The sequence below is a fragment of the Vombatus ursinus genome, unplaced genomic scaffold, assembly GCF_900497805.2.
Source record: "Vombatus ursinus unplaced genomic scaffold, bare-nosed wombat genome assembly UNPS02014171.1, whole genome shotgun sequence".
Classification (NCBI taxonomy): Eukaryota; Metazoa; Chordata; class Mammalia; order Diprotodontia; family Vombatidae; genus Vombatus; species Vombatus ursinus.
This window is the reverse complement of record NW_020953949.1, coordinates 6090692-6118486: the sequence shown is the minus strand read 5'-3', so window position 1 is coordinate 6118486 and position 27795 is coordinate 6090692. Positions and strand designations below refer to the sequence as shown.

Sequence of the window (27795 nt, the reverse complement as noted above, 5' to 3'; positions counted from 1 at the left end):
TGGAAAGCACTATCATGAGATGTTTCAAAACCGTATCTGAGAACTGCATACTCTGTCCCTATTTCTCTTCGGATGGAATAGTTTTTTTCACTTATACTTTGTACCAGCTTATGATCCAGTCTCAGTGCCCTTGGTAATAATTTCTTTAATTTCAGTACCAATAAGAAATTGCTTGTGATCAAAGCCAACTTTCCTGACAAAGGCAATTCCGTGGGTCAAGTAGCACCTCTCCCTATCATGATTTATAATAACAGTAAAAGTATGTGTCTTATAGAATCAAAAGAAAAAATCAGAGTGAAGGTCATTTCTTCCTTAACCCATAAGCAGTGAATGCAAAGCAAAACTTGAGTCACACAGTAAATATCTCTGCCAATTAGAAGGTACCATCAGTTCAGGATTTGGAGCCTCTCCACAAGTCAACTTTTATCCTTGGAATCCACTCAGTAATCAGTGACCTGTCCCACTCTGGCAGCTTCCATGAAACATATTGTTTGACCTGGGGGACTAAGCATGTACCTTAGGTGTTACATTGTATTCTGCCCACAGTGGAGCCTAAAAATATATTGCAAAAATCTCCAGACATTCCATTTGCCCTTAACTCCCTCCCAACTTGAGAACGGAACTGGGCCCCTGGAATCACTTCGAGCTTTGACAGATCAGCTTCGGCTTTATCCTGCTTGGTTCTAGGTCTCCACTGAACTTCCCAGACATCTCCAGCCATTACAATGCAAATGTACCCCTCCTTTCCAGCTCCCCAGTTCCCCATGTATTTGGTGTCTTCCTCCTTTAAACTGTAAGCTCCTATGAACTAGTTCAACCGTTTAGGAAGGCCATTTGGAACAATGCCCAAAAGCTATAAAACTGTGCATATCCTTTGCCCCAGTAATACTGCTACTAGGTCTATACTCCAAAGAAATAAAAGGAAGAGGAAAAGAACCCCTATGTAAAAAAAATGTTTCTAACAGCTCTTTTTGTAGTCTCAAAGAATTGGAAACTGAGGGGATGCCCATCATTTGGGAGATGGTTAAAAGTTATGGTATATGATTGTGATGGAACACTATTGTGCTATAAGAAATGATTAAGGAGAGTGATTCAGAAAAACCTGGGAAGGCTTGTATGAACTGATGCAAAGTGAAGTGGGCAGAACCAAGAGAACAGTAATAATGTAACAATGTCAACTGTAAAAGACGTAGTAGCCCTGATCAATACATTGCTCTACCACGATTTCAAAGGACTCATGATGAAACATCCTCTCCACTTCCATGTAGAGAACTGATGGACTTAGCGTACAGATTGAAGCATATTTTTTCTCTTCCTTTCTTTCCTTTTATTTTTCAGAACATGGCTAATGTGGAAATATGTTTTGCATAATTTCACATATACAATGAGTATTTTATTTCTGCCTCCTCAATGGGTGAGGGAGAGGTAGAGGAAAGGAGAAAATTTAGAACTGAAAATAAAGATAAAATTGAATTTTAAAAAAGAACATGAGCTCCTTGAAGGCAGATTTTCTCACTTTTATTTGTATCCCTTGCACGGAGCTTGACCTAATAGTAAGCATTTAATAAATGCTCTATCTCATTGAATTTAATAAGTGTTTTGTTGAATTTTGTTGAATGATCTCCACAAAAGTCCTACTCTGATGCCTCATTGTGGTGTGGAAATCGCTCTGAGCTCCCAATAGCTATACACCAGCATTTTGCAAGCAACTGTAACAGGCTGGAAAAGTCTTCATTATTGCCCCAGGAAAATAACCAGGTCTGTCTTCTGAGGACCAGCCTTGTTAATCACAAAGAGGCCCATCACCAGTGGGCTGGCCACCTGGTGATAAAACTTTTCTGATCATGACAACCCACAAAACAGGGAAAAATAAAAAATAGTCCTCGGTTCTGCTGGATTGTTTTCAGAAGATTTTAAAGCACTTGTACTTACTCCAAGCTTTTCAATAACAGCCAAGCCCCCATCTTTTCAATATAAATATTCTTTTGTTATTGCTGAGGACAATGAAACCTAGCACACCACTTTTTCCAAAGAACTAAAGATGAATATCCATGCTACCCACCTCCTGTCAGAGAGGTAATGGACGCCAAGAGCAGATTGAGACATATTTTGGGGACATGGCCAATGCAATTAAGTCAGCTTTCTTGACTATGCGTATTTTATTACAAGGATTTTGATTTTTTTCTTTCACTGGAGAGGAAAAGGAAGGTTGGGAAGGAAGGGAGTTGGATTCTTGTTCATTACAAGAAGTAAAATTTAATTAAAAAATAAAAAATAAATTGCCCTCACACAGAGGGCAATGGAAAGGTTCATGAACGGTGCAAGCAGGCTACAACATATAACCAACCAGCAACTCCAGAAAAGAACAGGAGTAAGTGGTTTCATAAAAGAATTATATGATGTCAAGAGAAGATAGACTGGTAATGTGGCAAGTGAGAGACAACAGGTAAACAACCAGAGTACTCCACTGGCACCCTCAAGATGTTGGGGAAATTGAGGAAGGCCTCCACATGTTGAGTGGACCCTTTTTGGTGAAAGCCAGGGAGGACATAAACAAGAATCATACAGTATGGCATGGGCAGGCACAGATAACTGATGAGATCACAGATGTGTTTGAGCACTGAGTGGTTAAATGAGAATGATGTCTCAGTAAAAACAGCAAACTCTAAGTTAGGAGATCTGAGCTGTAAACTTGGCTATTCTTCTAACTAGATGGAGAAATTTAGGCAATTCATTTAATTTCTCTATACCTCAATTTCATCATCTATAAAATGAGGGTGTGAACTATGTGATCTCAAGTCCTATCCAGCTGTAACAATCTGTGAATAATATGTTATATAAATTTAATATGTTAGATTTATGTTGTATAATACATACCATGTTGTATGTATAACATATACGTATGCACACAGTTGTATAAATTTAACATTAATTTGTTATTAAACATAAAAATGTTTAAACATATGTTTAATAAAACATAATATTAAATATCTATTAACTCTGAGTAAAATAGGTTTTTTTCACCATCACATTTAGAAAGTGAAAGGTAGAAGAGGAATCAGAGCAGGTATGGTCAGAGATGTCAGTCGATAACTATTAGGTGCTTACTATGTTCCAGGCACTGTGCTGAGCAATGAGAATTTTTTAAAGTGTGAAAAAGAAAGACAATCCCTGTATTCAAGGAGCTTACAATCTAATGGGAAAAAGACAACACACGTAAGGAGGCTGAAAGGGGGGAGATGGAGGAGACAGAAATGAAGAGAAGCTGGCCTAGGTGCCCAAGTGTATATAGCTAGTAAGGAACAAGAAGTTATTGGAGGAGCTCTCTGATGAGAGGGAAGGGCCCCAGGGACAGAGGGTACTGAGGAGCTGTGAGTTCCAGAGGTGACGGATGACAGAGTTGAGTCCAGATCTTGTAAGACAATAATACTCCAGGCCATGATGGTAAAGTCCAGAGGAGTTCAGCCAGGTGGAGAATGACGAAATGCAGGAAGAAATCATTATAAGAGTTAGGTCAAGCAGATCAAAGGCACACAACCAGGGCAGAAAGAGATATGAAAACCACATGATATAAGGAACAGTTGAAGGTATTTAGCCTGGATAAGAGAAGACTTGGCAAAGGACATAATTCTTGTCTTCAAATTCCTTCATGTGGAAGATATCACAGGATTTGGAAATGGAAGAGACCTTAGAAATTGAGTTCAAATCTGGCTTTAGACATTTACTAGCTGTGTGACCCTGGGCAAGTTGTTTAAACCTGTTTGCCTCCGTTTCCTCATCTTTAAAATGAGCTGGAGAAGGAAATGGCAAACCAGTCCAAGAAAACCCAAAAATTGGGGTCACAAAGAGGCAGACATGACTAAAACAACCAAACAACAAGAAAAAAAAAAAACTAAAGGCGGCAGGTGCTGGAGCCAGCTCAAACTGCATGGAGGAGCCAGTTGTTAAATATTCCATGTAAGTATTTACACCTCAGAAATTGGCAAATACTACAAAGCAGGGATTGGTTTCTTGTTTTATTGATTGTCTGGACTTAAGGAAGTTATGGAGAAAATGTGACTAATACAGATTAAATTTAAAGTGTGCCATGCACAATTTTTTCTCCAAGAGCAGGTTATTAAACATTTGCCAGCACACCCCTGAGGATAAGCATTTCACTTTACAGATGAAACTTAAACTAGGGAAGTTAAGAGATTTGCCCAAGTTCACATAGCTAATATGTAATAGATCCAAACTTAATTCCTCTAACTCCAAATCCAATTCTCTCCTGAGAGGAGAACTGGAACTAATTGGTAAAAGTTATAAGGAGGCAGGTTTCCGTTCAATATAAGAAAGCATATTTTCTCAACTAGAACTTTCCAACATAATAACCAGCTGCCTCAACAAAGTAGTGACTTCCCTGTCATTGAAGATATCCAGGAGGAGTATCTCTGTTAAAGATATTGAAGGGGAGAGGGGAAAGTTTGCAGGTGGGCTAGATGATCCCTGAGGTTCCTTCCAGCCTTGAGATTCTCTTGTCCTGTGGATGTTGGGCTGGGAGTTTCAAGTTATAAATTGAGCCCTGGATCCTGAGGCTATCCACCAATTCCTTGTTTGGTATGACGTGGAAGTTCCTCCAAACGCTCTTCGCTCCCCTTTCCGCAGGAGAGTTTCCATCCTGACTGTCATGATGGTCATATAAAACTTAAGAGATCCTGTGGTCAGGAGACCAACTGGGCACCTCCCAATTCCTTGGAGGGTCCCAGAGTTGAGTCATTCTTAGAGGCGTGATGGTAAATATCTAACAACCATCTCTCTGGGGGAAAAAACCATTCACATGGCACACTTTGAAATTTAATCTGCATTATTAACATTTTCTACAGCATTTCCTTGTTGTTGTTTCTATCACGTCTGACAAAAACATGTTTTTCTTGGCAAAGATACTAGAGTGGTTTGCCATTTCCTTCTTCAGTTCATTTTGCAGAGGAGGAAACTGAGACACACAGAGTTAAGAGGCTTGCCCACGGTCCACAGCTAGTAAGTATCTGAGGCTGGATTTGAACTCAGGAAAAGGAGCTTTCCTGCCTCCAGGCCTAGCACTCTATTCTCTACTCCACCTAACTTCTCCTCTGTAAATCTAGACAGTCAATAAAAGCAATCAATCAAGTCCTGATTTGTAGTGTTTGTGATTTAATGTTCACTCTCACTGAAAGTTGAATTTTCAGTGGCTGACTCTAGCACACCCCCGGTCATCTTCCATCTTACCACGAGGTGGTAGTAGCAATTGTGACTTCCGTGAATAAAGGAATTGAACAATGGACCTACCTAGGAATGAGGCTGTGCCGAGAAGGATAGGTCAGACTCTGATCTTTCTGACTGGGTGGATGGAGAAGTGGTGGTCACTGCTATGGATATGTTTCTGGAGAGGTCTCTTCCTCTACCTTCCCCCAGCCTTCTGACTCCAATCCATAGCGCCCCACCATCCCATCCTCCTAGCTCTCCCTCCCTCTTCAAACCCAGAGAAAGATAGTGAAGAAAGGCAAAGAAGGGACTTCACAAGTGAGGACTGGGGTGCCATTGATCCTATGCCCGGAGAATGCAAGGGATTGTAGGATCATGGACTTATTACTAGAAGGCACTTTCGAATCTTAGAACTTTAGAGATGGCAGCAATCTCCTAAATCACCTAGTTTAACTCCTTCATTTTACAAATCAGGGAACAGAGATCCAGAGAACCCGAGTGACTTGCCCAAAGTCACACAGGTAATACGTATCGGAGCAAGGATTCAAATCCAGGCGCCCTGACTCCATATCCAGAGTTCTTTCCACCAGTACAATGGAAAGCATACTGGATTTGAGGGCAGAAGGTCCAGGTTCTAATCCTGGCTCTTGAACGAGTTGAGCCGCTTAACCTCTTGGGACCTTAGTTTCCTGATCTGTAAAATGAAAGTGTTAGACTGGATATCCTCTGAAGTCCTTTCTACCCTAAAACTATGACCCTATGAACTGATGATCTCATGACCACCAAAATCCCTGGTCCTCCAGTATCATGACACTGCTGCCAAATATCAGACTTCTGAACTTCCTTACTGTCAAATGTACCAATATCCTCCCATTCACCCAAGCCAGCAACCCAGATGCGGTCCTTGACTCCCCACTTCCTCTCATACTCCATATCCAATCTGGTGCCAAGCCCGGTCAATTTTACCTTCATAGCATCATTCAGACACGTCCCCTTCTCGCTTCTGACACTGCCACCTCCCTGGGGCAGGTGTCACCTCACACTTGGACTATTGTCATTACCTGCTGGGTGGTCCCCTGGCCCCAAGTACCTCTCCCTCCACTCCAGTCCATCTTCCACTCAGCTGTCAAATAAATCTTCCTAAAGCAGAGATCTGACAATCACATACACATACACACACACACACACACACACATTCAATAACTCCAGTGGCTCCAATTATCTCCAGGATCAAATATAAAATCCTCTGTTTGACATGCAAAGCCCTTCACAACCTACACTCCTACCTTTCCAGGATTCTTACACCTTAGTCCTCCAACTCCACCCCTGTTCACTCTGAAATCCAGTGATACCCACTGGCCTCCTTGCGGCTCCTTGTACAAGACACTCTTATGTCCTGACCCCAAGCATTTTCACTGGCCTTGAAATGCCCCATGCCTAGAATGCTCTCGTTTGTCCTCTCTGCTTCCTGGTTTCCCTAACTTCTATCAAGTTCCAACTAAAATCCCACTTTCTACAAGAAACCTTTCCCAACACTAATGCTTTCCCTCCACTGATCATCTCCAATTTATCTTGTTTAGATCTTGTTTGTAAATAATTGTTTTCATGTCGTGTCCCCCATTAGACTGGGAGGACCTCAAGAGCAGGGACGGTTTTTGCCTTTCTTTGTATCCCCAGTGCTTAGCACAGTAGATGCTGAAAAAATGCTTATTGACTGACTGACCCAAGCATTTTTGCTTCCACAACTCCTAATTCTTCTGGAATCTTTTAGGTAGTAATGGGGTATGGGCCCAAGCTGAGACCTTTGCCTCTTACCCCAAAAAGAATTTGGGTCCCCTTTGTCTAAGGGATTCTCCTTAAATTCTCCCACTTGATCAAGGAGGTCTCTGATGTTGGGTCACTCCCATCAAGATCCCTCCTAGATCCCTCCCAGTCTTTCGGTATATAAGGTCCATCATGACTCCATTAAGGTGCTCAGATTTTTACAATCTAGCCAATAGCTCACAGATGCTCAGATTCCTTAAGAATCTAGCTAATACGGCGGATCTTTAATAAACCTTGTCTCTGACTGAAAGAAGGCTTGGATTGAATTCGTTCAGGCAGGACCCATGCATCATGATTTTGGGGTCGCAGCACCCCTAAATCTCTAGACCTCATCAGTAGTAGCGGTAAGCCAAAGGAGAGTCTTCCTTCCTCTTGCTCCCTAACATCACCACATCAAGCTCTCTGGTGTCTAAGGGGAAATTTTTTATGTAATCCCAGCTTTGGCAAGCTTCCTTTTTCCTTCCCATCCTCCTGTGGTACCCACTCAAATGACAGCAGATAGGGAGAGAAAATGCAGGGGATCAGAGTGAATTACTCCAAACTATTCATGTAAAGGAAATGGTTAAAAATTTCTTGTTAAAAAAAAAAAAGATGGGGTGGTTCTTGTTGTCCCAATGAGCAGAGTATTTAAAACCAAGAGATTATACTTGTTTTCTGACAGTTATGTCAGAACATCATGCGAGGTAACCCCAGAAGAGTGGCAGTCAGCAGAGAGATTGCAGAGACAGTGAACTCACAGCATCCCAGATGGCAGTCACATTACCTCCATCCTAGGGGATAAGAGAATCTGGCCCTTTCTCTTCTCTCTCTCTCTCTTTCTCTCTCTCTCTCTCCCAAATAACAATGAGTCAGAGCCTATAAACTGTTGGAAAGGCTGTGGCAACCTAAAAGTAGTCGGAAGCCCAGAATGAACACAGGAAAGACCTACCTGAGACACAGCATGGACAGAAGAATCGGGTCACGAGTTTCAGGAAATCCAGGTCACAGAGAAGTGGGGTTCAGGAGGGAAATAGTTCACAGTAATGTCTAAGACCTTTAAAGTCATCTCCTGTGATGCTCCAGTTTGTCTAACAATTGACTAGGAAAAAAATGTTGCCTCTTAAGGAGCCAGACCTAAGAACACCATCTACTGCATAGTAAGACTGTATTAAATCTGCAATATTTGCATTGCAATGACTGCATTGTTTGAGAGTTGAAGGGTAAAGGATGCCCAATAACTCCTATGCAAACAGCCTCAGGAGACAGCTGTTCCTTTGGTGAAGGTGAAGTTGTGAACTGAGTTTGGAGTTGTGACGAGACATTAATTTCTGGGTAATTAGTTGTTTTATTCATAATGCCAGCATTTTAATAAAAGAGGTCAGTGGCACTCTTGAATGCCAAAGACAATCATGGTAGTGGACTCAAGGTTTACATGCTCTTGGAAAAGGGATGTTCCTGAGGGTGGCAATCAATTCTGATTGGTTAATAATTAATGAGAGAATGAGGGGCTGGGCCTATTCTAACGAACTTTGATGATGTCGTTTACTTCTAAATTACCCAGCCTTGGGCAACCTATTCAAAGAATTTATTTCCACCCAAACCTGAGTAGAAGGTTGGGTGGGATCTGACCAAGATTGAGGAGAGTTAATTCAATCTCATTATCAGTAATGTCCTTCAAGAGACTGGACTTTAAAATGAGAACTATAGAAAAAGGAGGAACACTGGATATTCCCAAATCATTGGTTATTATAATCATTTCTCTCAGAGTTCAATGCCCCCTAGGAAAAGCAAGTTTCCAGCCACTCCAAGTTATAATAATATATCTTATAAATGCCAGTTTTATGCAGTGAATGTGTTCAAATCTGTGAGAGTGTGTTTCCTTTTGGGTCTCATGTACTTGGGAAGAATCTATGAATCTTAATGGAAAATGAGGGAAAATACAAGCCAACTTGGACGAATCTATGAAATACTGTATGTGAATGATTTTATATTTCATCTCTTAGGCCAGGGACTCAGAAGAGCTAAGACTTTAAAACACTTCCGAGTCACAGTTCAAAGTGCCTACTGCCATGATCCCTGGATCCTGGTGGTTTTAAGGCTTTAGTTCCCCTAGTGGTCATAAGGAATATTGCACCCTGTTAAAGACTAGCCCCATAAAGGTGGCCTTGAGAATATCACCTGGTGATTAGCTCAAATATTGCATTATGTATTCATTCAAACACTTTGACTGGACTTTGGCCTGTGTGGTCACACATAAAAGTCAACATTACAAGCAAATATGATATAGGTATTTACATTGTTGTTGTTGTTGTTGTTGTGTCCCTCAATCATGTCTAACTCTTTATGACCCCATGGACCTCAACACACCAGGCTCTTCTATCCTCTACTATCTCTCAAAGTCTGTCCAAGTTCACGTTTGTTGTTTCCATGACACTATCTCTCCATCTCATCCTCTATCTTTTTCTTTTTTTCTTTTTCTTTTTCTCTGCCTCCCCCTTTTTCTTTTGCCTTCAATCTTTCCCTACATCAGGGTCTTTTCCAATAGATCTCATCTTTTCATTATGTGGCCAAAGTATTTAAGCTTTAGCTTCAGTATCTGACCTTCCAGTGAATATTCTGAATTAATTTCTTTAAGTATTAACTAATTTGAATATTCTGAATTAATTTCTTTAAGTATTAACTAATTTGATCTCCATGCCATCCAAAGGGCTCTCAAAATCTTCTTTAAGATTCAAAAGCATCAATTTTGCGGCACTCAGCTTTCCTTTTTTTTTTAACCAAGAGTTTTTTTAGATTTAGCTATAAGAATAACTTAAAATGTGCCCATCAGTGGACTGGTCCATTACAATGCTAGAGAAGGCTTGATTATCAGATTTTTTTTCCTTTGTCTTTTTTCTCATGCACCTGTTTACATGTGTGTATGCCTAGGGGCACTCAGCTTTCCTTACAGTCCAACTCTCACAGCCATATGTTGCCATTGAAAAAACCATTGCTTTGACTACACAGACCTTTGTTGGCAAGGTGATGTCTCTGCTTTTTAATATTCTGTCCAGATTTGCCATAACTTTATTTCCAAAAAGCAAGCATCTTTTAATTTCATGGCTGTAGTCACTGTCTGTTGTATATTGTCAACTTATTTAACTTATGTGCAAAGTACATCATGTGAAATGCCATGCTGGATAAATCAAAAGCCAGAATTAAAGTTCTGGGAGAAATATCAACAATCTCAGATATGCAGATGATACCACTCTGATGGCCAAAGATGAAGAGGAATTAAGAAGCCTCTTCATAAGGGAGAAAAAGGAAAGTATAAAAGCTGAATTGAAGCTTAATATCAAAAAAACTAAGATTTGGGCAGCTGGTCTCATCACATCTTGGCAAAAAGGAGAAGAAATGGAAGCAGTGTCAAATTTTATATTTTGGGGCTCAAAGATTACTGCTGTTAGTGGTTAAATTCAGAAACAGTCTACTGTTGCTTAGACTCAGACCCAAGTCACAACTCAGATTGGGTGCAGCAATCAGATCTTGCCCCAGAATAAATCCCTTTGGGAACACTAAAAACCTCAAGTCTCAAACCTTAGCTGCCTTTGAAATCCTGGAACAACAAAACACTCAATATCCTAAGAAAGCAAAAAAAGTACTAGCCCATACTTCCCTCCAGAAGTGTGCAAAACATGGCTCTAATATCAAGTCTGGAATCAGAATGTAGGTTGGAAGAATGAGAAAAAAAATTGCATTATAAAAAGATATTTATGACAGAGACACTTCAGATATAAAGCCAGAAGCAGAGAATGACTCCAAAACATCAATAAGCAGAACGAAAAAAAAAAAGCAGTTTGAGCACAAATTCAACTAGAATTTCTGGAAAAGATTTTTTAGTTTTGAAATGTTTTTATCAATGAAATGAGAGCACTAGAGAGAGGGAATGGAAAAGAAATTAGAGATACAGAACAAAGAAATGGAAAGGGGAAGCTTAGCACAAGAAGTACAAAACCTTGGCCAAGCAATAAACTCCCTGAACATTATTAGAATGGACCAAATAGAAGCCAATGACCTCATGAGACAAGAAATATTAAAATCAAGTCAAAAGGCTGGAGGAAAAAAAAAAGAAAAAAATTATGACATTTCATAGCAAAAACAACTGACCTGGAAAAGAGATTGAGGAGAAAAAAAAATTAAGAATTATCAGACTACCCAAATGTCATACCCAAAACAATAACCTAGACATCATATGTCAAGAAATGTCAAAAAGAAAACTGTCCAGATCTCTTAGAACCAGAGGGCAAAGTAGAAATAGAATCCACTAGTCACCTCCTGAAAGAAACTCCAAAATGAAAATTCCCAGGAACAAGATAGCCAAAATCCAGAGCTTTCAGGTCTAAGAAAAATACTGCAAGCAGTTAGAAAGAAAGAATTCAAGTACTGAGGAGCCACAATCAGGATCACACATATAATATAGCAGCTACCAGTTTGGAGCAGAGAGTTTGGAATACCATATTCTAGAAAGCAAAGGATATAGACCTGCAGCCAAGAATTACTTACCCAGAAAAAACTGAACATAATCCAACAGGAGGAAAATGAATCTTTAATGAAATAGATGACTTCCAAGCATCCCCAATGAAAAGATCTGAAGTATGTAGAAACTATGGTGTTCAAACACAAGAGTTAGAAAAACATAAAATGGTAAATGTGAATAAACAGTGATAAAGGACTAAACAAGAATACACTGCTTATATTCTAGTATGGGGAAATGATATATATGTCCCCTGTGAGCCCTATCACCATCAGAGGTCATAGAAGGAGTCTAATGAGAAGTCCTAAGAGTGGGTCAATTGTGTCTTGGTGATCTTAAAAGAAGAATGGAAAGGAAAAGAAGAGTAATACATTTGCCTTTCTAAAAGCAAGTATAGTGTTGATTTAATTATAGTTATCAGAGCAAAATATGGAATGGATTGGGTACATTTAAAGACATTGTAAATAATGTAAATGATATGATCACTTTCAATTTTTATTTATATAACACCAGTTTCAATAACTCTCCCACAGTCTATGGCTATATCTCTAGGAGGGAATGGGACTCTTGTGAAATAACAGTTGAACTGTTATTTTGTAAAGTTATCACTGTGATTGTTCATCCTTTGTTTTCAAAGAGGACCAATGACATCAGATTGATGTCTTGACTTGCACATGAATTGGATTTAAGTGAGGCAAAGTTGCACAAAATCATCAGCCTTACTTTTTCTCTTTGAAGCCCAGTGGCAAGACAAAGGTCAGGATGCCTGGGATGCAATGGATGACCTTGGTGTCTTCAGTGGTCTGACCAAGCTCTAAGCTCTCCCTAGCTCCTGCTTCAGCCACCTTCTGAACATTGGAAAAAAATGTTCTCATCTACCCATTCCTCCAGGGGAAGTCTTCATATCTTGGGATAGATATCCCCCTAATTCATTTATGGGTTTGACACCTCTTGGTTAACCTCAACCTGGTTTAGCCCATCTGCCAATACAGTTTTACTGGGGTATGGTCACTGCACATGCTAGTTTCTTGGAGCCACAGGTGAGAGCCGAGTGAAGGCGGTCACCAAAAGTGAATGAGCAGCTCTGAAAAGGGCTCAGCAAGCCCTCACACCAAAGGGGCTAGTTCTTCTTGAACACCCCACGAACCCCAGAGTTACTACTAATGTCTTGAGTGAAACTGTGGGAAGTCAGACAGAAAGAACTAAAAGAACTGTTTTAAATGTTATCTTGTGAACTTCATGAAAAAGATTCTTAAGAGATGTTAGATTCAAAATGGAATGATGTAAGCAATAATAATAGTTGTTAGGTGTAACTCTAGCTGTGATATTTCTCATTATAAATAGTTTCTTAAGCCTTTATTTTATTGGTTGTTACACTGTTAATATATATATGTGTATATGTGTATATGTATATATGTGTATGTGTATATATATATATATGGCCAGTAACCTTGATGTTTTTTTAAACCTAGGAGATTATGAGATTTAAGGAAGAGTGTAAGAGAAAGAAACAGAGAGGAAGAGAGAGAGAGAGAGAGAGAAGCAATTGCTTATGGGAATTTAGTTTAGTAAATAATATGTCTGGGCACTTGGCAGTAGGTGCTGACCGCAGTGCGCAGACCAGTTCCTAGTTCAGACAGCCGCTGCTGCCCCGTGATCTCATTACCAATATGTCTCTTTCCAGCAAACTGACCATGAACGAGGTGGACCTGAAGGGGAAAGGGGTCATCAGGAGGGTGGATTTTAATGTTCCCATGAAGAACAAAGAGCTAACCACCAACCAGAGAATCAAGACTTCTCTTCCTAGCATCACTTACTGCTTGGATAATGGAGCCAAGTCTATTGTTCTGATGACCCATTCAGGCTGACCTGACGGTATCCCCACACCTGACAAATTCTCCGTGGAGCCCCTGGCTGCAGAGCTCAAATCCTTGCTGGGCAAAGATGTTCTGTTCTTGAAGGATTGTGTGGGTCCAGAAGTGAAGAGGGCCTGCACTAATGCTTCTACCATTTTGCTGGAGAATCTTCACTTCCATGTAGAAGAAGGAAAAGGCAAGATGCTTCTAGAAACAAGATCACAGCTGAGCTAGCCGAAGTAGAAGCCTTCCAAACATCCCGCTCCAATCTGGAGGTTGTCTATGTCTAGGATACTTTTGGTTCTGCTCACCTTGCCCACAGTTCCATGGTGGGAGTGAATCTGCCCCAGAAGGCATGTGTTTTCCTCATGAAAAAGGAGCTGACTTATTTTGCCAAAACCCTGGAGATCCCAGAGAGGCCCTTCCTGGCCATCTTGCGCACAGCTAGAGTTGCAGACAAAATCCGGTTGATCAGCAATATGCTAGACAAAGCCAATGAGATGATCATTGGTGGTGGGATGAATTTCACTTTCCTCAAGGTGTTCAGCAATATGGAGATTGGAACTTCTCTTTTTGATGAAGAGCAGGCCAAGATTGTCAAAGACCTGATGACCAAGGCTGAGAAGAATGGTGCCAAGATCACTTTGCCTGTTGACTTTGTCACAGTGGACAAGTTTGAGGAGAATGCTAAGACTGGCCAAGCCACATTGGCTTCTGGCATCCCTGCTGGATGGATGGGTTTGGACTGTGACCCCACGGGCAATAAGAAGTACGCAGAAGCTGTGGCCCAGGCCAAACATATTGCGTGGAACAGATCCATTGGAGTATTTAAGTGGGAAGCCTTTGTTCAGGGAACTGAAGGGTTAATGAACAACGTGGCAGACGCTACCAAGAGGGGCTGCATCACTATCATAGGTGGTGGGGATACTGCCACTTGCTGTGCCAACTGGAACACTGAGGACAAAGAGCACTGGGGGTGGTGCCAGTCTAGAGCTGTTGGAGAGCAAAGTTCTCCCTGGGATGGCCGCCCTGAGCACTGTCTAATGGATGCTACTTTCCTGCCTGCTGGTACCTGTGCACATCCCTTCCAACATGACACTACAGTGTTTCCTGTCCCTTTCCTTGGCATGAGGCAAGCTTCTCCCTCAAGACTCAACCTGTGGCCAGAAGATAGAGCAATGAGGGACCCAGAAGCAGCTCAAGGTTTGTGTTTTCTGGCTGTGCCTGTTGTCAGATCTCACTTGAACTTATTTAGTGTGTCTAAACCATTGTGATCTATAGAGTATGCACACACACACACATATACACACACACACACACACACACACACACACATACATATTATATATATGTATTGCCTTTAGAAAGAAAAAAAGCTAAAGCTGCTGTTAGCCATACTCTCTTGAAATAGTTTGCTCTGATCAGCTTTGCCAGCAGCTGTATTTGTCATTACACACACATCCAGAAGAAACTCCATTGTGGGGAGGGAAGGGGGAGGGGGGGCAGGTTGACCTGTTAAATATTTCATAAAAGTGGCAGCTCAAATAAATAATATGTAATAAACTGTGGTAAGGGCTCAATGCCAATTGATTACTTAATAAGGGATGGTACAATTTTACTATTAATGAGGAAATATCAGGGCATGACACCTTGATAGCCTTAGAACCTGAGGTGAGAGTGAAAAATAAGCCAGTAGCAAATAGAGAGATGGGTGATGACCACACATAGCTTACATATATTGGAGGAGAGGGAGTGTTGACACAAAACCCTGTTACATTTGTGTATTTAAATGTTTTTATTGGTGGTTGCCAAATAGAACACATTTTTTAAATAATTAGAAATTTTTAAGTTAAATAACTATTTTTTCTTCCTTTTTTTCCCTCAACATGCATTGATCACCTTTTGATTTCTGTCTTAGATTTTATGGTTTTATGAGAATCAAGGAAGGAAAAAAATCCACCCTCTATCCCCACCCTGACCCAGTAAAGGCGGAGCAATCAGTAGGTGCTCTCTTACCCTGGGAGCCTAATACATAACCTAACATAAGGAAGTATTAACACCAAAGAAGAGATAATGGGTACGTGCAGACAAGCTCTCCTGCTGCTGCCCCTCTCACTGGGGGTGCTGACCCGGCCCCTCACAGGGAGTAACGTCACCAATTCTTCCTCTTTTCTGCGTGCTACTGAAAGAGAGACATCAGGTGGGATGCTTACCTGAGTGGGAAGTCTGGGGAGAGGAGGAGGAGATTAAACTAGGGGGGGAAAAAGAGCTGGAAACCTGAGCTCTGAAAGTGGAAATGTCCAAATCCAGGGACTGGTGGGCAGGCTACCTGGGTGCTCAAAGAAGAGGAAGAGCTGAAGCCAACCAGACTTGATTGTCCTGTCTACTCTCTTCCTGCAGTGTGTGGACGCCCCCAAAGCAGAAGCCGAATTGTCTCAGGGCAGGATGCCCAGCTGGGGCAGTGGCCATGGCAAGTCAGTCTTTTGGAGAATGGAGTACCTGTGTGTGGTGGCTCACTCATTTCTCCAGATTGGGTGCTAACAGCTGCCCACTGTTTAGATACGTGAGTATCTGTGCTGGACTGAAGGAAAAGAGGTACCCTGTGCTGGGTATTGAGATCTAAGATAAAGAGGACCTTAGCTACTTCTCCCCACAGTGAGGACAGTCCTGGGCTTAGGACACTGAGATCCACTTCTCTATCAGCAGGATAAGTTCAACATGCGCATAAGCGTATGTATGGAAATGCCCAGTAGCAACCCTCTTTACAGTGTGGCTATCCAGAATCTAGAGCCCTTCAAGTGTGAGGCTGAGGGGGAAGCTTTCCCAGTCTCTGGGGACCTCAGATTACTATAATTACCACCAACGCTACTCTTCCTTCCTTCTTCCTCTTCCCACTCCCTTCCCTCTGCTGCTTCTGGGAGGCTCTGGTTTGAAAGGAAGGAGACCAGTCCTGTAACTTGGTTACCCCTCCCTCACCCCTCTACAATCCTCTTCCCAATCCTCTCAGCAGGACTTCCTCAGCAGCTCCTGTCTCCTCCTTCCCAACCCCAGGAAGCCTCCTGCTCCTGCCCCAGCCCTTCAGCTGCCTGTAACTAGATCTTGATTTTCCTCTTTCATTCCTCTGACCTCTTTTTTTCCCCCCCATGGCTCAACTGGTAGTATATCTAGACCTAAGGGTCTAGGTAGTAAGGGTAAGGAAGGCAAAAAAGAAAAAATGTACATGTTAAAGGTATATACCACTAGTCACCAATGTTTAAACCCTACAACTATCCCTTTATGACAGAGTGTGGGGCTTGAGGAGGAGGGTCCAGATGGAAAGACACTTATTTTGCCAAGAAGTCCTCCTCAAATCTCCCATGGCTCTCCTTCTTCCTACCATCCCAGCCTAGAAACCTGCCTCAAATTTTACTGAAAAAATTGAGGCCACTTACGGAGAGCTCCCTCTTTTCCTCACTTCACATCAATCACCTAGATGCCTTCTGCCACTGTCTCCTCCTCCATCCCTGTCTCACATGGAGTGGCCCTACTCCTTGCCAAGGCAGCCCCCTCTAACAGCACAAGTGACCTCCATTCCATCCTGTCTTCTCCAGCAGATTGCCCCCTCTATCATACCCACCCTCTCACTTTCTTCTCCCTGGCTGCCACCCTCCATGTCTGTAAACATGCCCCATCCTCAAAAACCCTCCGTCCATCCATTCCCCCTATCATCCCATATTTCTCCTCTCGCATGCAGCTAACCTCCTTAAGAAAACTGTCTACACAGTAAATGTCTCCATTTCCTTTCCTCTCACACTCTTCTCAATTCTCTATAGTCTGGCTTCCTGCCTCATCATTCAACCAAAGCTGCTCTCTCCAAAGTTATTAACAGTCTCTTAATTGTCAAATCTAATGACGTTTTCTCAGTCCTCATCCTTCTTGACCTCTCTGAAGCCTTTAACACTGTCAATCACCATCTTCTCCTTGATATTGTCTTCTCTCTAGGTTTTTGTGGGTCTGTTCTATCCTGATTCTCCTACAGACTGTTCCTGAGTCTCCTTTTTTGGAGCTTCATTAAGTCATGCCCACATCTGAGAATGTCTCACAGAGCTCTGTCCTAGACCCTCTTCACTTCCCCCTCTTTACTATTTTACTTGATGATCTCATCAGCTCCAGTTGATTCAATGATCATATCTATGCCAACTATTCTCAAATCTACTTTTTCAAACATTAACCTCTCTACTGATCCCCAGTCCCTCTTCTCCAGCCACTTAATAGACATCTCAAACTGGATGTCTTGTAGATATCTTAAAATCAACATGTCCAAAACTGTGCTCGTTATCTTTCCCCCCAAACAGTCTTCAGTGCTTAGCAGAGCGTATGGAATGTTTGTTGTTATTCATTCATGTCCAACTCAGGACCCCAAGGTGGAATATAGTAGGAGCTTAATAAGCGTTTACTGGCTGACTTACCAGAACACACTCACCACACCTCCAAACTGGTAATGACCTCATTCCCTGAGTCTTTTACTGCAGCCCTGCTGAACTTAAGTAGTTTCTATAGAGCAGTAGAGGAATTGCTGGTAAATGTTTAACTGGGCTAAGGGGGTGAGGGGGAGGAAAAGTGGGAAAGTATATACGTACTTTTAAGTTTTTTTCTACAATATTAACACTCTTTTAAGTCTAGACAATCAACTTAAAAATAAATCAAGCCCAATAAATCAAGTTGCTGATTCTCACAAGCCAGTCAGAGCTGGCTCCAGCAAACTCCTGACCTTGGCTGAGCTTTGAGAGAAGTGAAGGATTCTGAAAGGCAGAGAAGAGAATAGAGGGAGCATTTCCAGAAACAGAGACCAGCCTTCAGAGAATTCCTAGAGGAAAGTAGGGTGTTCAGTTCTAGCAACAGGTTCCCTCAGATTAACTCAGGTGTGTGCTCACCTGGCTAAAGAAAGGTCAGAGGCCACAAACAACTTCTGGACCTTTTTTCTTTTTTCTGACTAAGCTATACAATCATCCCATCATCCCTCTCTTGTAGCAATGTCATTCCTTATTTCCACGTTGTTGTTGTTTCTGGGGGAAAAGCGGTACCCTCCCCACCTTGTCTATTATTTGTGTTTTTTTTCTCCTATTGTTACCTAGCTTTGTAAAATAAAGCATCTCCATATCACAATCACTGTTTAGGCTCTCTCTTCATAGTTTTCTTCAATATTTGAGGCAGCTTGCTATAGAGGATCCCCCCTTAATGCTACTGCCTTCCTTCTGTTGGTAATCTCCAAATTATCTCAAGTATATTTTGCCCAACAAATAGTCAATTCCATGTTGTCTCCCACAGTAGGCTGTGAGCTCCTTGAGAGGAAGGACTGTATTTTACCATTTTTTGTATTCCTAGCTCTTGGCCCAGTAACTGACACGTAGTAGGCACTTGTTAACTGTTTATTGATTGACTGACTTGATGTCAGAAAGATCTCCCAGCTCCAATGCTTATTAGGTCTATTATTCTGAAGTTATCTAACTTTCCAGAATTTCAGTTCCTTTATTTGTTAAAATAGAGATTAAAAAATACTTACATTGCCTCCTTCAGAGAGCTGTTGTGAAAAACGCATTTTATAACCCTTTACTAAAGTGCCATGGAAATGTTAGTAATTAAGTAATGTATTAATGTACTAACATTTGACTGTGTTGTATTTCACAGAAACAACAATAATAATGATGATGATAATGATGATAATAATAATAATAATAAAACTCATTCTTTAAGGTTTGCAAAGCACTTTACGAAGTGTCCTACATTAATAACTATGAACACAAAGGATTACTACAGAGAAGTCTATGCCAGGACCAAAACTACTTCCTGAGTCAAGCCAGAAAACAAGCTAATTTTCAGTTTTCTCATTTGTAAAACAGAGGAAATAATGGCACCTGTCTCACAAAGTTGTTGTGAGGGTATCTAAGTATTTAAATGTAAATATATATGTAAAATATTCACAAACTTTAGAACATATGTGAATTCCAGCTGTTATTACGCATAGCCTCTTTCTATGAGAAAAGTGAGATCCCAAAGTCATGTGGTTTTTATCTCAAATAAAGTTCAGTCTTCAACCACAAAATAATAATAATAATAATTTTTTTTTAAAAAAGCAGACTGACCTTATATTGCTGAGGTTGGTCATTGATTCATTAGATCATTGGATCTCAAAGCTGGAAGGAACCTTAGCTGTCATCCATTCAGAGCAATAACTAGGAATTTTTGCACCAGGTGTTGGGGGAAAGAGGGAGGATTGTAGGGCAGGGATATAAGGGGAAAGGAAAATTCACATGGAATGTAACTAATGGAAGGTAAGAAGCATGTCCTAGTGTGAAATGGTGCAATGGAGAGAGCATTGGACTTTGAGTCAGAAAAATGTGAATTCCAATATGGCCTTAGCCACTTACTAGCCGTGTGACCTTGGGTAAGATACTTAACCTCTGTCTGCCTCAGTTTCTTCATCTGTAAAATGAGGATAATAATAGCACTTCCTTTTCAGAGTTGTTGTGAGGATCAAATGAGATAATACATGTAAAGCAATTTGCAAAAAAAAAAAAGCTACATAAATGTTAGCTATTATAGTGCTATATAAACAACAATAATAGTAGTAGTAGTTAATATTTAGATGATACTTTTCACTGGTCAGAGTGGCTAATTCTTTCAATTATTTGTCTTCACCATGTCATTGCTACTAGATAAATTGTTCTCTGGAGAAATTCTTGCCCATATGAGAAAGCTTCCAGGCCCAAAGTTCTACTGTTCCATGTTTTCCTACCCAGACATTTAATCCCTCAGCCCAGCCCTGAGGAATTCACTGGTGACCTAAGCCTTAAAAATTTTTCCAAGATTAGGATTCCCTGTGATGCTTCCCCCCACCAACTCCAACACACACACACACACACACACACACACACACACACACACACACGCATGCACGCACGCACTCTCAAGCCTCCAAAACTATCCTTTCTTTCCCCTCTTTTCTTCCCCTAGGGCTCTGGATCCCTCATATTACTCGGTAGTACTGGGCTCTATCTTCCCCTACCTAGCAGATGCTGATGCACAGAGTCGAAAAGTGGTCCAGGTCAAACGACACCCCAATTACCAAAAACAATCTGGACCTGGGGACATTGCTTTGGTTCTAATGGACTCATCAATCAACTTCAACAACTTCATACTCCCCATCTGCCTCCCAGACAGTGAAGACCCACCAGCGGAAGGGACTCTGTGCTGGGTGACTGGCTGGGGACGGACTGGGGAAAACCAACGTAAGAGTGGGCCAGGGGAGATGGGTCTCCGTAAAAATAATCTTTCTACTTTCCCAGGCTCAAGGTCTTTCAGGTAGCTCTGTGGTATTTCCCCAGGTGGAAGATAGAGTCCTGGACCTTAGGCCTCAGGCAGCTTCCAGGAGAATCCAGCTCCTTCTTAAAACTGATCCAGGAGACTTTTGTCCTTAAGATCTCGAAGTCACCTTCCACTGCTTTTTGTTTTGTTTCATTTTTGGTGAGAAAAATGCCCAGAGTCACACAGCTAATACCGAGTATCTGAGGTCTATTTGAACTGGGGGTCTCTTGACTCCAGGGATGGTGGCTCTATCCACTGTGCCACCTAACTGCCCCACCGTTCCCTACTTTTGAAGCCTTTGATGGTTGTTGGAACTTGAACCAGTTAGTCTCCTGACTTCCCTCACACTTAAATCTGCTTGACTCTCTGTGTCCAATCTTTAGTTCACTAACCCCTTCTCCTGCTATGGACACTGCTTCTGGGGCTTAATTCTAGTCCTGAGTTTGCCCTTTTACTTCTTTTCATAGTCCCCACACCCTTCAGACCTCAAGTTCATTTTTGAGAGTTTATTCACAGGGGGAAAGGAATACATGAACTTTGAAGTAATATACCACTAAAAATCTACCTACTTATAACCTTGTAGGATTACACAGGACTTTCCTCTGAACGACTCCATGAGGTATATCATCCAAGGGTTACTATGCTCAGCATACAGATGAGAAAACTGAGGTTCTGTGAGTTATCCAGGATCATATAACTAATAAATGTCAGGACCAGAGCCCCAAACTGCTGACTTCCTGTTGTACTCCACTTCTCTTCAAAGATGAGAAAATACAAACACAGGGCACCCCTCATCTCAAAAACTGAAAGTGCACAGTATCACCTGAAGCCACTAGTTAAACCACAAAGGGTCATTAACATATGGGCCCATCTGTGGAAAATCTTCCTTACTCCCTGACTTAAATTGGATTACCTGGGCTAGACCAGTGGTGTCAAACTCAAATAGAAACAGATCCCCGCAAGGTTGCATATTGACTTAGAAAACTACGAATTAACAGTATCTATGGTGCATTGTATATTTTGTGAAACGTTTCCTAATTAGATTTTAATCTGGTTCAGCCAGTTTATCAGGCTGCTTGTAGCTGTGGCTGTGAGTTTGACACCTCTGGTCTAAAATGTACTTTTGAACTCTTAAGTCTCATGATTCTACAAAGTCATGTTAGAATTATTTCTATTTACTCTAAGTGTATCCTAGAGTTCAATAGGAATTAAAAAGCAAGTTCTTTATAGAAAAAGCACTTAAAATCACAGCCTATCAAAGGTGAAAGAGACTTTAATGATCATCTGGTCCAACTTCCTCAGTTTACAGGTGAGAAAAGAAAGGAGAAAAGGGGGAGGGGAAAGGCACTTGTCCAAAATCACAGGTTGGCTAGTGGCAAACCTAGGCCCAGAAGCATGGAGCAGCAACGGCCCATCTAGGGCACCATGCCGCAGAGACATAGCATAAAGGGGCCCTCTCTTTGCCATCTCTTGATCCCACCCTTCTCTGGGAGCTTTCTGCCTTTGACCATTCCCTCTCCCTTTCCCTAAATGGCAACCTCTCTTCATACACTAGTTCCTTCTCTGTTGCCTACAAACATACCCAGATCCTCCCCTATCCTTAAAAAGCCTTCTTTTGACCCTACCATCCTCTTTAACTTTATTTCTCCTCTCTTTCAGTCAAGTTCATAGAATAAGCTATCAATATTCCCAGTTTCCACTTTCTCACCTCCCACTGACTTCTCTGCCTTTTACAATCCGACTTTGGAGCCCACTCAGAAACTTCAATTAAAACTGTTTCCTCCAGTGATCTCTTTCTTCACTGCTAAATCCAATGGCCTTTTTTCATTTTTCATCCCTCTTGTCTTCTCTTCAGTGTTTGACATTGTTACCACCTCCTCTTTCAGGACATTCTCTCTTCTATGGGTTTATATGACATTGTTCTCTCCTGATTCTCTTTTTAACTGCTAATTCTTCCTAGGCTCCTTTGCTAAATACTTCATATACTCACTCCTATTGCATGGGTGTCATCTAAGGCTCTGTCCTGGGCCTTCTTCTCTACTCCTCCTAGTAGACTACTGGAAAGGTCTACCTCCTGGGAGGGTGGGGATTGTCTTTTGCCTTTCTTTGTATTCCCAGGGTTTAGCACAGTGCCTGATACATAGTAGATACCTAATAAATGCTTATTGACTGACTGACTACTCTCTATATGTTCTCTCTGGGTGATCTCATCAGATCCCATGAGTTCAACTATCATCTCTACATAGATGACTTCCAGATCTTCATCTGTAACCCTTATCTCTTTTCTGAGTTCTAGTATTGCATTTCCAGCTACCTGATGGACATCTCCACCTGGATATCCCATTTGGATTGTGAACTTAGCACCTCCCAAATAGAACTTATTCTCTTTCCCGCTCTCCTTTCCTTTCTCCCTCCCCATTTTCCTCCTCCCTCCCCCTGTAGCCTTCTAACATCCCTATTTCCATGAAGGATACCCCAGTTCTTCCAGTCCATGAGGTTTTCAAATTTGAAGTCATTCTTAACTTTTCACTCTCCCTAGCCCCCATATCAAATCAGTTGCTAAAGCTTATAGATTCTACTGCTAAAATATCTTCTGTATCCTTCTTCTTCTCTCCACAATCACTCTAGTTCAGGCCTCCATCACTTCTTGCCTGGACCACTACAGTAGCTTCCTAAATTGTCTTCCCATCTCCAGTCTCTCCCCTCTCTAATCTATCCTCCACACAGCTGCCAAATTTATATTCCTCAGGTGAGGCAACCCCTGCTCAAGGAGCTTCAGTGGTTCCCTATCACCCCTAGGATAAACTATGAGTGCGTCTGTATGGCAGTTAATTTAATAGCATTCACAATCAGCCTCTGGTCTGCTTTTTAAGGTGTTTCACAAGACTCCCTTTTCAATTATAATTTGGGGATTCAATTCATTTAAATAAATATGAAGTGTCTCCTGTGTGCTAGACACGGTATTCGACAAAGGGGATGCCAAAACAAACATGTGACATAGTCCATGCCCTCAGTGTATATGCTGATTAGCAAGTAAAAGATATATGCAACTAAATGGGATGGGGATATGGGAATGGAATGAATGAGAACATTAACTAGAAAAATCAGTTTAGGTGTTCTATAGAATGTGGTGTACGAGTTGAGCCTTGAATAGAGCTCAAGGAGAGAAGGTAAGAAGGGAAAGGGTCCCAGGCATGAGTGAAAAACTATACAAAGGCAAGAGAGATTAAGGAATGAATGTCTTGCTCAGAGTAGTAAGTAGACTAGTACAGCTGGGATATATACCTTACTAAAGAATATATACTACACACAAATGTGAAATCAGTCTAGAAAGATAGGTTGAACTATTCAGGAAAGTAATTTGGAATTAAGATGAAAAAATTGACCAAAATGGCCATAGCCTTCAAACCAGAAATCCCACTAATAGCAATATAAACTAAACAGGTAAAAGACAGATGGGTCCCATATATACAAAAACATTCATAGCATCTCTTTTTGTGGCAACAAAGAGCTAAAAATAAAGTAAGAGTCCAAAGATTGCATAATGGCCAAACACTTTATGGTACATAAATGTTATTATGCTGTAAAAAAAAAAAAGTAGTAATTGAAAGATTCATAGGAAGACTTCTATGTTTCACCATGCAGTGAAGTAGAAACAGGAAAACAGTATGCACAACGACTACAACAGTATAAACAAAAAGGACAATGAAATAAACCCTAATGAATAAGCTTGAATTTGAAGAAGAGTTACAAAAATGCACTTCCCTTTCTTATTGCAAAGGTGGGGGACTTTGGGTACAAGACTTGAGCTGGAAGACCAATTAGGAAGCTTTTGCAGTAGTTCAGGTCATAAGTGGTCAAGCCTAAACTAGGATGGTGGTCCTTTGAGCGGAAAGAAGGGGGTGGATATGAGAGATATTAAAGAGGTAAAATGGAAAAAAAAACTTGGCAATTGATTGAGAAAATAGAAGGGGAAAGAGGAAGTGAGGAATCAAATATGATAGATAGATTGTGAACCTGGGTGATTGAGAAGATGGTAGTGCTATCAACTGAAATAAGAAAGTTAGGAAAGGGAAAGTGTTGGAGGAGGATGGCAATAATACTCTACTCACTATGGATCCCTTGTCCCAGGGTAATTGAGACTGTAAATAAGGAACTGTGATGAAAATAGAAATTGGCCATCATGATTCTGGGAATTTTAAATACATTTACATTCAAGGATTAGGGAATGACAATCATAACTAGCATTTAGATTGCACTTTAAAGTTTACAAATCACTTTATATATATTATCTCCTGCCATCCTCAAACAAACCCAGAAAATAGGAAGGTGGAGAGGAGAGAAATAAGCACTTATTAAACACCTATTGCATGCCATCACTATGCTAAATGCTAATATTTACAAATATTATCTCATCCCCATTTTACAGATGAGGAAACTGGCTGACATGTTAAGTACCTTGCCTAGAGTCACACAGCTAAGTACATGCCTGAGGAAGGATTCAAACCCACATCTTCCAGATTTACAGATAAATAAAAAGTAACTAATTATTCAATGTGGTATAGTGGCAAGAGCCTTGGCCTCAGGGCTAAAAATTACAACTTCTAGCTCTTCCCCTGTATGCCTTAGGTAAATCATTTCACCTTTATAAGTCTCATTTTCCTCATTTGTAAAATAAGGATAAAAACTTATACTACCTACCTCAACAACAACAACAACAACAAAAACTATTGCAAGAAAAGCTCACAATATCATAAAACTATACATGGATTTAGAGCTAAAAAAAAGGAACCTCAGACATCATCTAGTCTAACTCATTTATTGTACAAATGAGGAAAATAAGTCCTAGAAAGATTAAGTAATTTATCCAAGGTCACACAAGTATTAAATGGCAGTCAAGATTTGAACCCATATCTATAAAAGTGTGGGCACAATTTTGCTTTTACTTAGCTATTATCTGCTCCCATCTCAAAGTCAGCCACTTCTTGACTTATCTGTAGTATTTTTTCCCTCTCTCATCTCCACAGTCCTCCTTCCACCTTACAACCTGCAAGAATTGGAGGTGCCCCTCATTAGCACCAAAGTCTGTGATGACTACTACCACCAAGGATCAGAAATCCCTGCCTCTGAGCCCATAATCCTGTCTGACATGATTTGTGCAGGCTTCCCTGAGGGCCAGAAGGATTCCTGCCAGGTAAGATGGCTCACTGGGCCCCCTTCCAGGCACCCCCTCACACCTCCAATATTCCAGATGTGCCTATCTCTCTATTATCCTACTTGGGAGTCCATCACCCACATCTTCTGCTCTACTGCAACTAGCCAATTTAACACAGCATCCCTCCCATGGCCACTTAGTACCTGATACTCCCTCCCTAGGCATCCCAGCCCAGCCCTGGAAAGCCCCATGATCCTCTGCTGAACTCTTTCCTCCCCAAATTTTCCCATGGTCCAAATTAACCATTCCCCTCACCTCTCCAGGGTGACTCTGGAGGACCACTGGTATGCAATATTGATGGAGTCTGGTTCCAAGTTGGCGTTGTAAGCTGGGGAGATGGCTGTGCCCGTCCCAATAGGCCTGGAGTCTATACCAATGTCGGTTACTACAAAAACTGGATCCCAGACCTAGGAGATGCTGCTAAACCCACTAGGCTGTTCCTCCCTCTTCTGCTGCTACCGGCTCTAACTTTATTGGGGAAGCCCTCCCTTGCCTTGGAGATATGTTAAAAGTATGGTCAGTCTTCCACCTGTCACCCCACCCACCCCCAGTTCTATATCTCAATCTTCTCACCTAAGGGTCACCATTATATTTTCCAGGCAAGTTGAGAAAATAAACCTGAAAACCAGCTTTTTTTAATGTGGAAAAAGACATAATTGCAGTGAGGAGAGATGGTTGGTTCATAAGGGTGATGTGGGAGTCTAAAAAGCTATGATGATCTTACATTTCATTGATAGAAATGATGTCCATGTGAGGAATGCTAACAGTTTGGTTCCCACAGAATTAATAAAAAAACAGGACAGGGGGAGATTAGGTTATTGATTAATTGATTTCTTGGTTTATTGGTTTACTCAAATATGTAAACAAGATAAGGAAGTGAATGGGATAATATAGGGTGAAGCCCCCTCAGGGGAATGAACTAACTCCAATCTCAGTTACTTTTCATACTTACGACTGTTGCAAAACTGCACCCAGATGCCTTGCAGCATATTCTGGCTAAACCGGATGTTCCACATGGCTAAACCGGATGTTTCACATGGCTAAACCAGATGTTCCACTTGTGCAAAGAGACCACTCCCCTCTAACTTGTTTCAAACTTCCTTCTGTTGAAGTTAGAATTCTGTGAATGGATTGTGCGACGCACACCCTGGCTGGAGCCATCTTGAGGGAATGCTGGGTGTGTCCTTTCTCATGAGAAAGCAATAAAACTCCTTTTTGCCTTTCTTAAGAAAAGTCTCTGATTTGATTATTTTGGGGGTCACAAACACCCCACACATCCAGAAAAGGAGAGGTGATCATCCCACTGTCTTTTACCTTTACTAGACTACATTTGGAGAACTGTGTCCAATTCTGGGCACTACACTGTAGAAGCAGTACTGATAAACTGGAGAGGGGACAGAGGATAGTGACTAAGAAGTTGAGTGAACAGAACTAACTGGAATGCCTAGCTTAGTCAAGTTTGGGTTGGGGTTCGGAGACATGATCTATGTTATCAAATATCCAAAGGGCTAGCATTTGGAAGATGAAAATTATATTTGCTCTCCTTGGCCCCTCAGGAAGAACTGGGGTCAACCAGTGGAAGATACAAGGAAGCAGATTTTGGCTTAGAACAACAGAGAGAATGGGGATGTTCAGAGCTATCCAATGATGGAATAGGCTACCTTATTAAGAAGTGAGCTGCCTGCCACTGGAAGTATGCATATAACTAGACCTCCACTGCATGGGCTTTGTCTTAAGTGACCTCTAAATCACTTATGTTGGTCTCTTTATTATCTTCTACACACACACACACACACACACACACACACACACCCTGGAATATATCCTGCGCCGTTCTTCAATCT

General features: G+C 41.3%; 1 protein-coding gene and 1 pseudogene across 1 annotated transcript; both read left to right on the top strand.

Moving 5' to 3' along the window:
- Nucleotides 1–13206: 13206 nt before the first annotated feature.
- On the top strand, nt 13207–14436 carry LOC114041362 (annotated as a pseudogene).
- Nucleotides 14437–15465: 1029 nt separating this feature from the next.
- On the top strand, nt 15466–26749 carry LOC114041298 (serine protease 33-like). Its single transcript, XM_027859677.1, has 5 exons — nt 15466–15592; nt 15793–15955; nt 20386–20660; nt 25764–25930; nt 26215–26749. The coding sequence occupies exons 1-5, from the start codon at nt 15466–15468 to the stop codon at nt 26458–26460; spliced, it is 978 nt and encodes a 325-aa protein (XP_027715478.1). The 3' UTR covers nt 26461–26749.
- Nucleotides 26750–27795: the final 1046 nt, after the last annotated feature.